Genomic DNA, 15,814 nt, shown 5'->3' with positions numbered 1-15,814 from the left:
CACGGATTTGCCTACTTTCAAACAGTCTTTGTTCTTTTTAATTAAATGTCAGACACCCTCTTATGAGTTGCAAAGACTAGCTTAGGGCTAATTTCACATGTTGAGTATATATAAATACACAGTTTTGCAAAGTTTTGTAGGCCAAATCTATAATTCAGGGAAGTACTTAAAGAGCAGACCTGCTCTTTACATATCTGGATACTCAACACTAACATGTTAAAATACTTTGCAATTTTCAGAATAATATCGAAATGCATCCCCAAATTTACTCTTGTTCAGAAAAAAACCATGCAAAATAAGCATGACCGAACACACTTGTTCAAATATTTTCTCAACCAATAGCTGGAAGTAAAGAGTAGAAACAAATAGGAACAGAAACTGTATGTCTTAATGGAGAGCTCTATATGTTGTAGTAAAACATGGACTTACTTGAGGGTGGTGAGCTCTGTAAGGGATGGCTGGGTGGCCTTGAGATAGCTCTCTCTCCGTGCAGCAATCTTTGGAGATGGCTTCGGACTTGTGTCTGAGTCTCCACTGTCATCATCCCCCATGGCTTTGATGTAACTGCCACTACGCATTCGTCGGCAGGGAATCTCGTCATCTTTTCCTCGTGGGGTGTACCCAGTCCATTCATCTTGAGGAACCTGAAGTGATAAACACAATTCTCATTTTAGTACACTCCTGATGTTATTTCATAGCAAGATTTGACTGTGATAAGCCACAACAGAGCCATAACAAAAACTCTGATGGCCAAAGGCCCATTCTCAATCGTATTTGACCACGTGTTGCTGTTTGCAATGGAGACCCATTCTCCCTCTGCATAGTCACAAGCATGTCTGGAGTTCTTTGCTATTTTCCATTACTTCACTGGGAAGTTTCTAGCAAACATGCTGACACAGAAGCCTCAGTTAGGTCTAATACTGGGCTGGACAAATCTGGTTTTTTTGGGATATTTTCATTCGAAGCATTTATAAAACAGATCAGGGTGCTTTTGGTTCAACTCAACATACTGAACATCCCTGGGGAGGCACAAAGGCTGAAATGTGAATGTCTATATTACAATGTTTTGTGATAGAGTGTGCATAGGAACACTTACTGGGATGATTTTGGTTCAAGATACATTTCAGATTAGTGGAGCTATGTATTAATCATCACAAAAGTAGGTTTGCAAGTGTGAAATTTTACTACTATTGCTTCTATAGCATAATTTGTGTGACTGAACACCTGACAGTTTGCAGGGATCCTCCTTTTAAATTGTGTTAGGCTGAGTGTCTGAGTCATACATCTCTTTATTCCTTCCTTTTTTCTTCTTCTTATTGATGTGTATTATTTCTCTTTATCTGAAGTGTGTCTTGTCCCTTCTTTTTACTGGAAATCTGGAACACTGGGAATGTGCGTTCATGAGATTTTGAGACATAACAAAGGACAGTCCAAGAGCAAAGTGCTCTTGCCCACTCATTGTCTCCTTTCCTCTGCTCTTGGGGCTTCTGACCATGTAAACCAACATCCTTCTTTTTCCTGTAACAGGAAACAACACGCAGTGGAGTAGGGTTTTTGAAGCTATTTTGCAGAAACGCTGCTTTTTATGCTAAAGTTGAACCCTCAAAAGGGCTTTTTAGTAAACACAGTTTGTGTTAGACTTGAATACAAGTAGCTGTGAATTTTTAGTTTGCTGCTTTGATTATTCTCAGTGAATCAAGTCTATAAAGCCAGCTATAGCTATAATGCTCAGAAAACCTTAGAAGCCACATTAAACAAGGAGTCACGAATCTGGGTTACTAAATTTGTCTTGCAACTTACAAATACTAACACCTACCAGGATAATCAGTGTGTCTTTTCTATGGAAAGTCTGGTCTTCATCAACATTGAACTTTGGCTGAGGATCTTGTGTATCCATTGCTTCCCAGTTTACAACCAGGGCATATACACACCAGTTTGTTTAGAAAACCAAAACTGAAACATTGAAATGCTTGCTAACAGTTTAGCTGTTTATTCCCATGACAATTATAAGTCTAAGTCCAGAGGCTGTAAGGCCTTTCAACTGTTACCGTTAATATAAGTAAAATTTTTGATGGCCTTTTATCAACCTATACTGCTATAAACTGCAAATCAAAACCCACTGTGATATACAAAGGAACAAAGATTTTTAATGGTCCTAAGCCTTTATCAACTTATTACTAATTATAACCAATTTTATTAATTAAACTATTCACAAGCTATGCCTTTGCTTTGTTTCCTGATGATTTCAAACCCAAGACCCTGCCAACTTTCTTCCTCCATGGACTCTTCTTTCCCTGATACTGACATAATGATTTAGGGCTTTCCTTGAACTACCAGGCTCAAACAGCCCTTTCCTCTTGTGTTCTGTTCTCCCAGATCTCTCTTGGTCAAGTTTGGCCTTGAAACTCAATTGGAGCTTTAATATTTTCCTCAAAGGACTGAAGATTTAATCCAGGAAGTCTACTTTAGTTTGCACCTTTATCAATATTCCTTCTTATGACTCAGTCTTCCTTCTCAGGACTTAGACCTCCTTCTCAACTGCTACATGTTTTATTTAACTAATTCTTTCTATGTGCCTTTTTAAAGTAAATTTCCATGTTGTCTTTAAATATCCTTTAGTTAACAGCTCTGGTAGCTCTACTTCTGAGAGACATTTAATTTCTTATCTTCCAGCAGCTTGCAGTGTTTGTTGCATACTGATATTTTTTTTAGAAATACATTTTCCTGTCCTTCAAGAATATAAATTCCTTAAGGCAGGAATATAGCTCAAATTCCAGTTTTCTTACTGAATGATGGCATGCAGAATTGGGCATCTATAGGAAGTTATTGAATAAATACACCTAAACACTCTTAAAATATTTTTCTAGAAAAGGGTAAGACTGAGAGTATGGAATCCACTGGAGGAAAAGGATTGAATAAACAGCTCTGATATTTTTCCATGTTAAAAAAAAAAAAGAAAAGAAAAAAAAAGAAAAAGCAATATTTCAGTTCTATGACTTCTAAGTTTATGCCTAGACAGCAGATCTGGAAAGCTGATGCTTTCCTGATATGTAAACCTTTTTAAAGTCCAAATGAAGCTGGGACTTGGTAGTGGTTTTGATTGTGATTTTTGATGTAGAAGAGTACACAGCATTTTACATTCCACCCCCAGCCCCTTATGACAGACAGAGGATAACATTTTTTTCAGGTCTTATTCTTGCACTGTTTCTAGGCCTAGAACATCATCAAACAGTGAATATACAATCATACCACCTCTCACATACATTATGGAACCTACAGCTTCTGCTTGTCAACTGTAAAATCTTGGCTATTCAAATCACTCATAAAAAACAGAAGTTAAGATAGGTTTAGTAAAATCAAGCTCTGATGACATTTTGATGACATGCTTGAACTTCAGTCAGAAGTTTAAAACCTGTAACAGTGTATTTCCAATCAGTTTTTAGGCAGATATTAGATATCAAAGTCAGAGTATGTAGAGAATCTGTGAATTCTCAGAGGATATGCACTTCGATCAGTTTAATATTTTATTCATTATGCTTTAATTGAAGATATTTGCTTTTTCTTGTTAAGATAAATTAGTGAATTGATCTTTAGTGCACTAAATGAAATATGTTAGTATAATGTTAGGGTTGGTGTCTTTAATGGAAAAAAAGTCATAGGAGTTAAAGTTACAATGTTCATACAGCACCCTTAATTCAGTTAAGCTGAATGCTTGTAGTTTTATTAAATAATAGATATACTGTTAAATTTAATGTTGCATTTTATAAGTGCAGTACAAGTGACGAGACATAGTTACTGTGGGCACACTTTCTCTGGAATTTTTGAGTTCTGTTATCAATAACCCCATGTATACATACAATACTTTTTATCCCAAAGCTTCTCAAAGTGATTTAGCTATGATAGGCCAGGTTTTGAATCCTGGTTGAAATGGATTTACCATGAAACTTCCTATTTACACATGCAAACACTATGATGAGGTTTGAATGCATTGCTCTAGTCCCACAATTTGTATGATGCGATCAGAAGTTTCCAGTTTGAGCTCTGCTCATATCAGTGAAGCAAGCAATCACTGAAAAACAACACTCTACCTTTTTAGTAGCTTTTCTGTCTTTTAAAAACACTAGATGCAGAGAAAGAAAGCTGAGCTGTTCACATAGAGACCAGGGGAAAGCAATCTCAATGAGTTCCACAAACCTACTGGCTTGGTTTGCATATTGAAAGTTACCTGCATGTGCAAAACCAAAGGAAATGATACCAAAGTGACCCAAGTTCCAATTCTGTATTATGGGTTTAAGGGTAAAGTCTGTATGCCCCAAAGAGAAAAGGATGGCTTTGGTTACAAAAGGCATCCAGATTCAGAGAAAAGCCTAAAATACCAATTCAGATATGCTTCTAATTTCAGTTAACACATTGAGGAAGTCAGAGTGTTTGTACAATCTTGCCTGCCTAGACAAAGCTGCAGTAAAAGAATGTGATGGATATCTGATTAAAAAGCTTTTTTAGTTAAGTAGTTTAACCAGGTTTTTTCTGTAGGCATTTAAGTCTGTTTATTTTTTAAAATTTTGGTTTTACTCCTTTTTTTTTTTTTTTAATAGTAACATTTCAGTATATAAGAGAATATTAGGGGCAGAAATTTGGGTCCAGCTCCCTTTAATCTTGTTTTTTGTTTGGAGTAAGAGAAAACAGTAAGAACTCGTGTAACTGATAAAGAGCATTTGCAGTGTAAAGAGACACTTTAGAAGTTTTGCTTTGGCTATTACTAGTTGTAATACATTTTATGAAAGGGTCTCAGAGCACTGTCTGTGTATTATTTGAGTAGGACAAACAACCCTTAAAGCTCAGCGTTTCTTTTCATTGTACCTATTTTACTGTTTAAAAAATACAGACAGATAAAATAATGTCAACTGTTGTGCCTATAGTCAAAACCTCAAGCAATACCTACTAAAAGAAGTGACCTGTTTTTCAGAGTGCTTTCTTTGGTGCCTAAAAGTAATGGCTGTAACAGCTCATGCGGACAGTGCAATTTACTGTCACAGTAAAGTGTTTCACATTATGAGAAAAAAGTAAAACCCTCCAAAATACAAAGCCCTCTCCAAAATAAAACCTACAAAAATAAAATAAATCAGATTATTTAATACATTCTGTTTCTATACATATGGTACTAATCATCCTGTAGTGTGTTTTCTTCTGCTGATCCAGAAAAAATGCCGAGAGAAGTGTCTCTGTGAACCCCCATCTCTTTTATTTTTTTCAGTCAGGGAGTCTGCACAAATTTTCCCACAGGCTCTTACTTTGTTTGAATGTCCAAAATTATGTCTTGCAAGGTCACGTATTACACTGCACACAAGTGCATATGCAAGGTATCTGCTGCCTTAGAGGATTAATGAGATTAAGATTGACATACTTGAGATAAAGCTGTTTCATGCTTTTAAGAAAATCATATTATCCAATTACCTTAGCAATAGCATTTTTCCAGTATCAAAATATCAAGCAGGAACATCACTTGCATGATTGTTTTTACTCTCATGAAAAAAGGGGAAGAGCTAAACTCAGATCTAACAATGAACACGATTGTTTTTGATAAAATAGAACTATTATTATTCACACTATCAAAGTAATAGAGAACCTGGAAACATTTCATTCTGCAAATGGTCTTTAGGCTAATGTACAATTCTTTCTTTACAAGCCTAAAAATGAAGAGTACACTTCACTTACACAAAAAGCATAGTGAATCAGAACACCATTATTACACGAAAATATATAGAAAATAGTTGACAAAGGCCTCTGAGACACGCAGCTTGCTGAAACTTAAGACTTCAGCATACACCTAGAAATAAATTGTTACATGTATGAAAGCTAAGTCTGACAATAGTTTCTTCTGGTTAAGTTGCTGATATTCTCTTGTAAACAGAGGAGACTATAAAGATGAAGTACTGCTACTAGCCAACATCTTACCTGGATTCAGCATCATTTAGTGTATAGATTACCTGTCCTGATCTTTAACTAAATTTATGTTATTCTGGAAGTGTTCACACTTTGTCATTAGCCAGGCTGGACTGACTAGTCATTTCCTTTAATGCATTTTTTGATCTAAAGGAACTGGATTTTTCTAATAGGTAGTCTAGGACCCCAAATACAGAGATCAAGCAAACAGGTATACTAGTCTCTCTCTTTTCAAACATTAATTTCAAAAGCTCACACATAGTGATATGTGAAATAAGACCAGAATGTAGTGACAAAAGTAAAGAAAACAGTTTTTATTCAATTTCTAAACAATTAAATTAGAATACTTAATTTCCTTCTTTTTTTGCCCCAAATAGTTATTAACTTACCTTACTGGATGAAATAGCAAACAGACTGTCTCTATAACAAATTAAGTTCATTATTGATCTCGTTTGATTTGGTTTATTGCAGCTGAAATCATTAAAGCTTCTCCCCATGCTTTGCCAAAGCAGTGTGGATGACTGTAGAAGTAAACAAAAGAACTGGAAGGAGTGGCTAGCGATTGCTCACAGCAGTAGACTTGTAACTTTAGCTTTCTATTAGTATGCAAATACTTAATGAATTGAAATCACATAACTGAAGAACAATGCTTAATGACTGCTCAGTGCAGATTTTTCAAACCCATGCAATTTGGTCTTAGTCATTATTATGCCTCTTCTGAATGCTGTAAAGGAAGTTTCAATTGCCATCTTCCATTTACTAAGCCTATTCCTGGCACTCATGAATATTGAATTAATCAGACCAATAAGTATGAGTAGCATTTTTTTCTTTCAATGTGCATATGTTAAGAATCATTGAAGTATGCAAAAAAAGGAAGCCTTAGAAAGCAGGAAGAACAATATATGTTTAATAAGCCTCAAGTGTTTTCATAAAGGCAGATAGGAGGGTTGCCTCTCTTTAGGACAAACTTAATATACTCAGTATCTGTAGCAACACTTGCTTTAGCTTGTACTCTTTGAGCAATCATGTTCTACTATAAATTAATTTAATTTAGCTGACTTATCTCCATATTTTTTTACGAGAAGAAAATTAATAGCCAGAAAATTAATAGCCAGAACAAAGAGCCTGTCCAAGAGGGAACATTATTTCCACAATTCTGTGCCTACCCCTTGCATCAAACATGAACAAACAGGGTGAAGAACTGCAATCCTCCTTCACACAACGGTAATTTGGAAATTCTTCTAAACCAGTATGAATCCTCATAGAGTCAGCCAATAGACAAAATTCTGCAAGTACCACTCCAGTTTATAATGTTCATCCATCAAAAAGTGTCTTACCCATTGGCTTATCGATCTGATTCACATTCAGTTTTATGTAGAGGAACGTGTGTCTTTTACATGAAACTACCACATCTTGATTCCAGATACATTTTCTCCTTCTGCTTTATGCATAAAAATCCAACCAACCAACCCTGAAAAGGGCCATGCCAATACAATGATTCCAGCCAAGTGCCTTACATGTTCTGCAGAAAGGAAGGCAAACAGCAACTACCATGTCCATTAGCTGAGGGAAACGTAACTGAAGATCACAGAACAGGACTCTCGGCTGGGACCTCAAACTAAAACTGCTTCAGTGATACTCATGTATGATATTCTCTCAGTGGCAGAGGGTAGACATTTGTTCTCATCTTTCACAATACCCTTGAAGCACTCTATGCCATTGTTTATAATGACATATGGCTTCTTGCCCAGTTAAGGACAACAGGATGACTGTTAACATGAATACCAATCCTTGAAAGGACACTTTCAATGACTAGCAATGGAGAAATGTTTTCTCATTTCTTCTATATATCTTCTTTTGTGGTGACTGGTTGCCATCAAAAGCAATCCTGTTAGATGAGATGTCATTTTATCTCTCTTTCACTACACACCACCACAAGCCCACTATCAAGCAGACAGCAGGAGACTAGCTAGTGGGTGGAGAACATGTAGCTGAATCTGAATCCTTGGAAGAAAACACATGTGGTGGAGAGAGCATTTTGAGAAACAGCGCTTACGCTGTTTCTTTTGGCTGACTGTAACTGGGTAGTCTCTGGTGCTTTGCTAATGTGCTCTCACAGGCAGTTGCTGTAAGTAATGCAGTTAAGATGCCATCTCCAGCTGGTTATTATCTTCTGTCACATTTTAGTGGCCAGTGGACAGACTTCACTGAATCTTCCACAACCCTTTGTTTGGATTACAGCAATGCAATATACCTGCAGAAGAAGATTTCATTTGGCTGTAAGGAAACTTTCTTGGTTTCAGAAAACCACACTGTGTATTTGCAGTGACTCTAAATGGTCACCTCTCTTCTACAGTAGTGTCCCCTTTGATATCAAATCTAGGTGACTGTCTTGACTCTTATCTGCTGGGAACTGAATTGCTGTAGACCAGGAAACCTCAAATATTTCCTAAAAACTGGTTAGCAGGCTGGGGTTATGTCAGTAAAACAAAATTAGACACAAACTTATTTGCATAAAAGACTCCTGGACACAATTCAAAGACTGTCTTTGGAAGCCCTGGCCCATCAGAACTGTCACAGTGCCTCATCCATCTGCATGACACATTGTTTAGCCTTTGGTGAGAGACATACATATCTATCAGAAATCTAAAGAAGACAGTCCATTGCACAATTTTAGGGTAAGAGGATGAAAGGACAAAGAATATACAACAGATTGATGTTCTTATTCCTTAATTCACTAGTGACAGGAGCTCACCTGTGCAACAAGCACAGCACAAGGCAGAATAGAAAATGTGGCCAGCTGACCAGGCTCAGACCACTCTTCCGGCACTGTAGTGTTTCCTCACTCAAGAGCTGTACTATAAATTCCATTTTTGAAACAAACAAACAAAATATCCAGTAACTGGATTAAGGGAAATACTCCTTATGACTTTGCACAGACTGAGGAAAATGTATTGCTGCTCAGCGTTTTCTTCCCCATCTACTTTGCATGTTTCCACAACAAAAGTTAAGCTTACAAACTCAGATGCAGGTTGAAATGTTGTTTCTGTTGTTGTTGCTGTTTGTTGTTTTTTTTTTTTTTTAACAGTGACATTACTGAAAATGGTAAGATTAGAACTCTCCAAACATTTAAGGCTACAGAAAGAAGTCAGATCCAGGACTGAATCAAATCTTATCCATGAAGGAACTGAAATAGATACCAAATGCCAGCTGTTATGTGCAGCCATAAAATAAACATTTCTCACATAACAGTGTATGTAATGTAGTGTCACCCAAGTATGTTGCTAACTCCTACTTATGCTATGCTAGCAATAGGATCCAGTTGCCAGAATTATGTTCCTTAATGGATGTGCTATTAGAATGTAAGGATGGTAACAGAATGAACTGATGGTAATTCAAGTTAATGTAGAAAAAATAAGATCAGTGCCAGTATATTCAATATTAAGAAGTTACAGGATGGTAATAAAACTAAAGGACAGAGAATTATCACTTAAAGAAACATGGGCAGATAAAACTGCAGCTAAATGTGAAGTACTCACATTGCTGTAGAACAGCTCTCTGTAGAACAGTACTTAGGAGGTCTCCATTACTGAATTACTGAAGACACCAAAGGTCAGTACAGGTTTTAATTAAATGAATAAGAACACAACAGTTGTTCATGGTGAAATATGTGGCAAGATCACTCTTACCAACACAGTTGAAAATTTCTTTTTTTACTAATTTTTTTTTAGCTAAAATAAAGGACTGCAAAGATAAGGAAGACAATTATACTGAAATGCTCTCCTATATATTTGTCTCAGTATAGCACTGACATCTGAGTGGGTTTGCAGGTAGGCTAAATAATCAAGATATAGATTTAAAGGAATTACCTCTTAGTAATACAGTTTTTGAAAATACGTTATTTTGTTCTTTCTTTATATTTTCCACAAATTCCTTAATTGTATTCATTATTCCTATTACCTATGTCACTATTTAAAAACTGAAGTAAATTAGTTTTCTGTGAATATTTTTTTCAGTTTTAATGTTCCTAGATACTAGCTGATTTCAAAAATCATGAATATTTAAGAATTTCCAAATGTTTTCATGATTATCCTATTACCTGGAAGCTGACATAGAAAACATTAAAACATTTGATGCTTTATTTCACAATTGTCCTAATCATTTCCCTAGCTTTACCAGAAGTATGTTTCATATGAGCTCAATAAAAAACCTTGACACTTATACCTCATGTACTTCGTAGTTCTGACTGGAAAATTGAAGGAGAAATAACATATGCACTAATTTTCAATTTATAAGGGAATATGGAGAAAAAAAAGCAAGTCTTGAGATACATGAAAAATGGAAGGTCTATATTAATGGATATTAATACAACTTTCATATATATATATATAGGAAGATTTGAACATGATAGTTGCATCTGAAATGCAAACACTATAAATGAGGAAAACATAGACATAACCTGAAAATGCAGATGGACTGGCATAGATAAGCCCAGTATAACAGATCTAACATAAATTGCTGTGGCGTAAGGATGAGCACCTTGTAATTTAACATACCATGTTAACAAATCATAATGTACTTACTGGTCCTTATTAGCACCCTGAACCTAGGATCTATTTGGCCATCCATGGACATAGGCAACAGAAAGAGGCTGGAACTGGGACTGAGCAGTATCTCCTAAGAAACTATGGAAGTGCCTTGTCCTGAGACTGGAAAACAAGTCACTTAGATTATGAGTTTCTTAGCACTACACATGGCATAATAATGCCCATTATAGGCAACCTTCACACAGGAAACCCAGTGCAGTATGAACCGGAACCCTTTGCCACCAGAAAATTCTGACTACATCTAGAAACTTATGTTTTTTTTATAGTATTTCTCAGTGTATCTCACCAAATGGCAAGCAATGCAAATGTGGAACTCTAAGGGTTGCACTGCTGTCTCCACCTACTGCACTTCAGTTTTGAGAAATAAAATTTCCATCCTCAGCCCCAAGTGTCTGACACAACTGACTTCAATCTCATCAGTTGTGACTAAAGGAAAACTTATGACTGACTCACATAAGAAGAAAAGAGGATTAATACAAAAAATGTCATCCTTTGTATTTTTCTCAATCTCTTAACAAATGGACCAAGGACAACGTGAACAGCAATTACGGGGAACATTGAATGGCAAAACTATAATCAGAGACAAACTCTGCAGTGTATTTTATACTCTATTAGCTCCAAAAATCATGAATTCATAGAAAACAAGACTGTCAAAAATATCCCAATGTATTTAGACCCTATTGTTCGAAGAAAAGAACTGCCGCTTACATTTTGTCTTTATAGCATTGCCTCATTTCATTTTTTCCAGAGGAGAAGCTAGTGGAGAAATAGAGGCTGTCCACTGCCTTATAAGTTTTTCTTTCAAGGGAGGGAAACCATTTTGAAGAAGAATTTTGATAAAACATGAACAGTTCTTTCTCACCTTCCTTCACTTTTGTCCAACCATAAACCCGGATCAAACAGAAGCACTTTCCTGAAGTAAAAATCAGCCAAAAAAAAGGACATTATCTTTGTACAATCCAGCTCATCACTCTTAAAAGAAGAAATAGAAAATAAAAATGCAATTCTGTTCCCAAAATGCAGGTAAGAGGAAAACATTTGCTTGGCGGTCTTTAGACTAGTCTGGGATAACATCTCTTTCTGAAGATGCACCTTTCTGAACCTCCCCTAGACCTCCAAGGATGAACATTGTGCCTCAGCACCAGGGCTGGAAACAGAGCCAGATGGGGTAAAGAAAGACAGTGCAATGCAGGAAGACTCTGCACTCGATACAAATTCCAAACTATGAGAAATAAGCCCATCTGCAATACAAACTACTGCCAACTCCTTCCACAGAACACTTATATGGAAAATATCACAGCAAGCTAGATAATTGTTTGTTATTTCCATGTATTTACACTGAGAATTCATGCAGATACATTTATGATAAAAGCCCTTACGAGCAAATGTGAAATCAATGTTGCCTGTGATCTCTAATGTACTCAGATCTGTCAAGATAAAGAAAATTATCCTGAGTACCCTGAGTTGAATTCTGATACTGTCACAAGATGAGCTTGCATAAACAAATAGTTGCCTCTTTGAAGGATCAGTTTAGGTCGTGAGAGTTTATGTCCTGGGCCACAGACAATAACTTAAATTACAAATGAGTTGATAAAAGCATCTATTAAACAGTTAATGGGTTAAATAAAGCAACAAAGAAGCATCATAATAATGAAATTAAATTCTCATTTGTCCACTGTGGTAATGAATTTCCAGCTTTCTTCTTACTTTGGGTATTTCTAATTGTTCTAACACAGGACACCAGCCTTTTGGTACAATCGTGAGAAGGTCACCAGGAAAACAACAGATATACAGAATAATTCTACAACCCACTAACAGACTAGTACTCTGCTGCTGTTAATACACATTTATATTGCAGGACAGCTAAAAGGCCTCAGTTAGGTCCTGTGCCCCATTGTAGAAATACAAAAGGGAACAAAGTCCAAGCCCCAAAGGGCTTGTAGTGTAAAAAGATAAGTGATACAGTGAAGAGAAAAGCAATGGGATGCATTCAAAATAGACTGACTCTTTTAATACCTATATGCATTTTTCATCCTTTCAAGCTGCCAAGAGTGAAGAATAATCCTGACTCGCTTCCTTGAATCTACTGTACTCTTTGAATATTACTTCCAATGTTAACTGATGCTTGGATAAGATTTTCCTTTAAAAAACCCCAACAATTTCAAACCTGTTATATTTCCCTTGTTTTTATAATGACATATCATTAAAAAAAATGAAACAAAATTAAGTGAAAACCAAAATGAAACTACCAGTAAGGATGGGAAACACAGCGAGAATGTAGTTATTTTAAGTGAGAATTTAGTTATTCTTACCCTTGACAATTGTTGGACGTATTTTCATACAGACACAGATAATGTCCTCTAATTCCACTTCAGGAGTCTATTCCTGTCAGCTAAACATTATCTAAAGGTCCCTATGGAGGTGTTCATTTAAAGCTGATGCTGGCACAGTTTTTCACTCTTTTCTAGCCATCTGGTCACATACTGAATTGTCAGCTATTTTATCTGAGACCAAGAGGAAGACTGAAGGAGTAAACAAAAACATCAACAAAAGAAATCTCAGAGTCCAAAGTAACCATAGCAATCAAGTCTAAAGTTATGATTTCTTCTCACCCACAAAATTCAGACAAAAGAGACTTAATAAAAAGAAACCCCAAAGCTCAAAAGGTTGCAGCCTGAGGCTATTTTGAAACCCCTTTCCCTCTGCAGACCATACACAGATCTGTAAACACGCTCTGAGCATTTGTATTGCCTCCTCTTCCCCCACCCCACCCTCCTAACAATTAATATAAAATATACATATCCATTCATTTACATTTAAAAATTAGAATCCCAGAGGCTGGCTATCAAAATTATTTTGCATGCCACTCCATAAAACCTTTTAATATCAATTTTTAAATGCGGATGCCTCAGTCCTACGCTTTGTCTGCATACTGACTTAAAAAACAGAATGTGGAAGCTGACTGTCTCATTCAAGCAACCATATGAGAGATCTCGCTACAGTTTCTATACAGATAGACAAGAGTCCCACTACATTAAAATGAAACCAAATCATCTTAGCAAACCTCTTTTTTCCTCATGGTCTTCTCTCTTCTCTGTGCGACGTTGTTCCATCTTACACACACACTTAGATGTGCCATAAGTGCTTCATTTAAAGTGCATAAAAGCTATCCACAGCTCTCCTAAGAATGAAACAGTTTTAATATTTTCTGATCCATGTTCCTGCCACAAACATTCACCGGCAGTGTGATAGCTCCAAGAGGAGACATCTGATTCTTGACATTTAAAGATACAATACTGGTGAAAAATAGTGACGCTGTATTAACTGCAAACAGCTTGTGAGGGAGTAGGTGATGTACTCCTAAAGTGTATAATCAGAACAAGCAATAATTTCAACCTTTTGATTTTTTATTTTTGACTCAAAGCCATGAAAAAGAGGAATAGCCCAATAAACAAATCTGGACACGTTACAATAACTGTTTTAAGAGAATTTATATTCTATGTCTAAAAGAAAAGTATGCTGTTTTCCTGCTGGAGAAAGTACTCAGGTACCCTGAAGTTTCTCAAAAGGGTCTCAAAAGCTTTCATAAAAAAATGAGCAGTAAATGAAGGCAAATCTCGAAATTACAGAAATCAAAGAATTTGTATCCTGGTAACATTCAGTTAATTGACATTGTAATGCTAAATGCAAGCACTACAACATCAAATTCCCTATACCCCTACTGTGACAGCCTTATAAATTCAAAAAGTACACAGAAAGGTCTTATTTTTCTCACATGAAAAAAAATAATCCTGTTCTAACATGAACTGTTTGAAATACTGAATGCTGGCAAAAAAAGAAAAAAAAAAAAGAAAAAAAGAAAAAGTTGATTTATTTTTAATTTCAGCAGGAGTACCACTGTTTGTTGATCAGTTACTTCTGGGTAAAGTTGAGACATCAGAGCAAACCTCTATCCCCCACAAACACCTGAAACAAGGCAGAGCACAGTTAACAGCAATCAGTTCTCCACACTGTACCTGGAGGTACTGACATGACCGTTCCTGTTGACACGTCTCTGCCTTCACCACTGTCTGGTCCATGTTAACTGATGCTTTCTGGTAAACTTCACGGGCTCTGCTCACGGTTAATGTAGAGGACCAAGAGCTTTTCTTCATTAACTGGGAGTCCAAATTCACAGGCAGGTTTGCACAGGTAGAGCATTTGACATCGTTATTGCTTCTGGAGGACTTCACAGTATGTTCGCTAATAGTGTTATAGGCTTCCATAAAGTATTGGGAAGAAGAACGATCAGGGCATCTTCCCATGGTCATGACCCCACTGGGACCATGATAAATGCAAACATCATTGTCCAAGTTGTCATCTGAACTCCACCATCCTGATGCATTGGATCTGGGCTTACCTTCTGATCGCCTTTCTTTACTCTTGCTGCGCTTCCCATACCTCATTGTCTGTGACTCTTCTGGGCTTGCTTTCCCCCCATTGACATTCCCCTTGGATGGTCCCTCCAGTGAATGGGACTTGGTAAAGAGCTTTTGGACAGAATGAACCAGGTGCCGGATCCTCCCTGGGCTGTCACTGCGGTGCTCCATGGCAGTTCGTTTGTACTGCAGAGTGTGGTAGCCATCCCGATTCAGAGGCAGCTGCCGCTCAAACTGGTCCAAAAGGTTGGCAGGAATGCGATTGGTCTTGTTGGCAGTTCCATGGGGAACCAGAGCACACTCGTCCTTGAGTTCATGGTGGGAACTATAATGCCTCCTGGGAAATGTGCTGCTGGCAATCTGATCATTGTAGGGCACCATGCACTCTGCCTGAAAAGAGTTCCTTTGAGTGTAGTAAGGGTGGTCTGCAGGATGGGGGTCCACTGGGTTTAACAAATATGGCTTCCTGTCCTGGTGGTGTGGCAGACTGTCACATGGAGAGTCACAGGCAACCCCATGATGATGACTACGGCTGCTAGACAATCCCTTCATCGTTGATGGAAAGCAAGTCCCAAAGTCATCTAATACGTATGGCTGTGCAACAGGCAGATCTCAGAGAAAGGCCTAAAAGAATGAAATACAACAGAGGCCATAAGATATTCAAGCTAAGACAATAAACAGCATGTGTATGTTTAGCATTCTTTGTTTCTTATTGCAAAAATAGTTGGAATAAACATTTTCTGATTCTTTTTATCGCTTAATATTTCCCATGTCCAACATAGTGATAGGGATACCAAAATAGTATACAAGAAAAATTATCTTGTTCCATTAGCTGGAAAGCAGATG

General features: G+C 36.9%; 1 protein-coding gene across 1 annotated transcript; it reads right to left on the bottom strand.

Moving 5' to 3' along the window:
• Positions 1 to 412: 412 nt before the first annotated feature.
• On the bottom strand, positions 413 to 15,591 carry LOC135408319 (disks large-associated protein 1-like). Its single transcript, XM_064643538.1, has 2 exons — positions 14,567 to 15,591; positions 413 to 644 (listed from the first exon to the last, which is right to left on the bottom strand). Exons 1-2 carry the CDS (start codon positions 15,518 to 15,520, stop codon positions 426 to 428), a joined length of 1,173 nt encoding a protein of 390 aa, XP_064499608.1. The 5' UTR covers positions 15,521 to 15,591; the 3' UTR covers positions 413 to 425.
• Positions 15,592 to 15,814: the final 223 nt, after the last annotated feature.

This window comes from Pseudopipra pipra, unplaced genomic scaffold (genome assembly GCF_036250125.1).
Source record: "Pseudopipra pipra isolate bDixPip1 unplaced genomic scaffold, bDixPip1.hap1 HAP1_SCAFFOLD_324, whole genome shotgun sequence".
NCBI classification, from domain to species: domain Eukaryota; kingdom Metazoa; phylum Chordata; class Aves; order Passeriformes; family Pipridae; genus Pseudopipra; species Pseudopipra pipra.
Note: the sequence above shows the minus strand (reverse complement) of the source record. Positions and strands in the feature narration are given on the sequence as shown.

Excerpts from the sequence above, each read along its gene's own strand:
- LOC135408319 (XM_064643538.1), bottom strand. The coding sequence starts at position 15,520 with ATGAAGGGATTGTCTAGCAGCCGTAGTCATCATCATGGGGTTGCCTGT. Across the intron at positions 645-14,566 it reads GGTCATGTCAGTACCTCCAG|GTTCCTCAAGATGAATGGAC; the intron begins GTACAGTGTGGA and ends TTATCACTTCAG.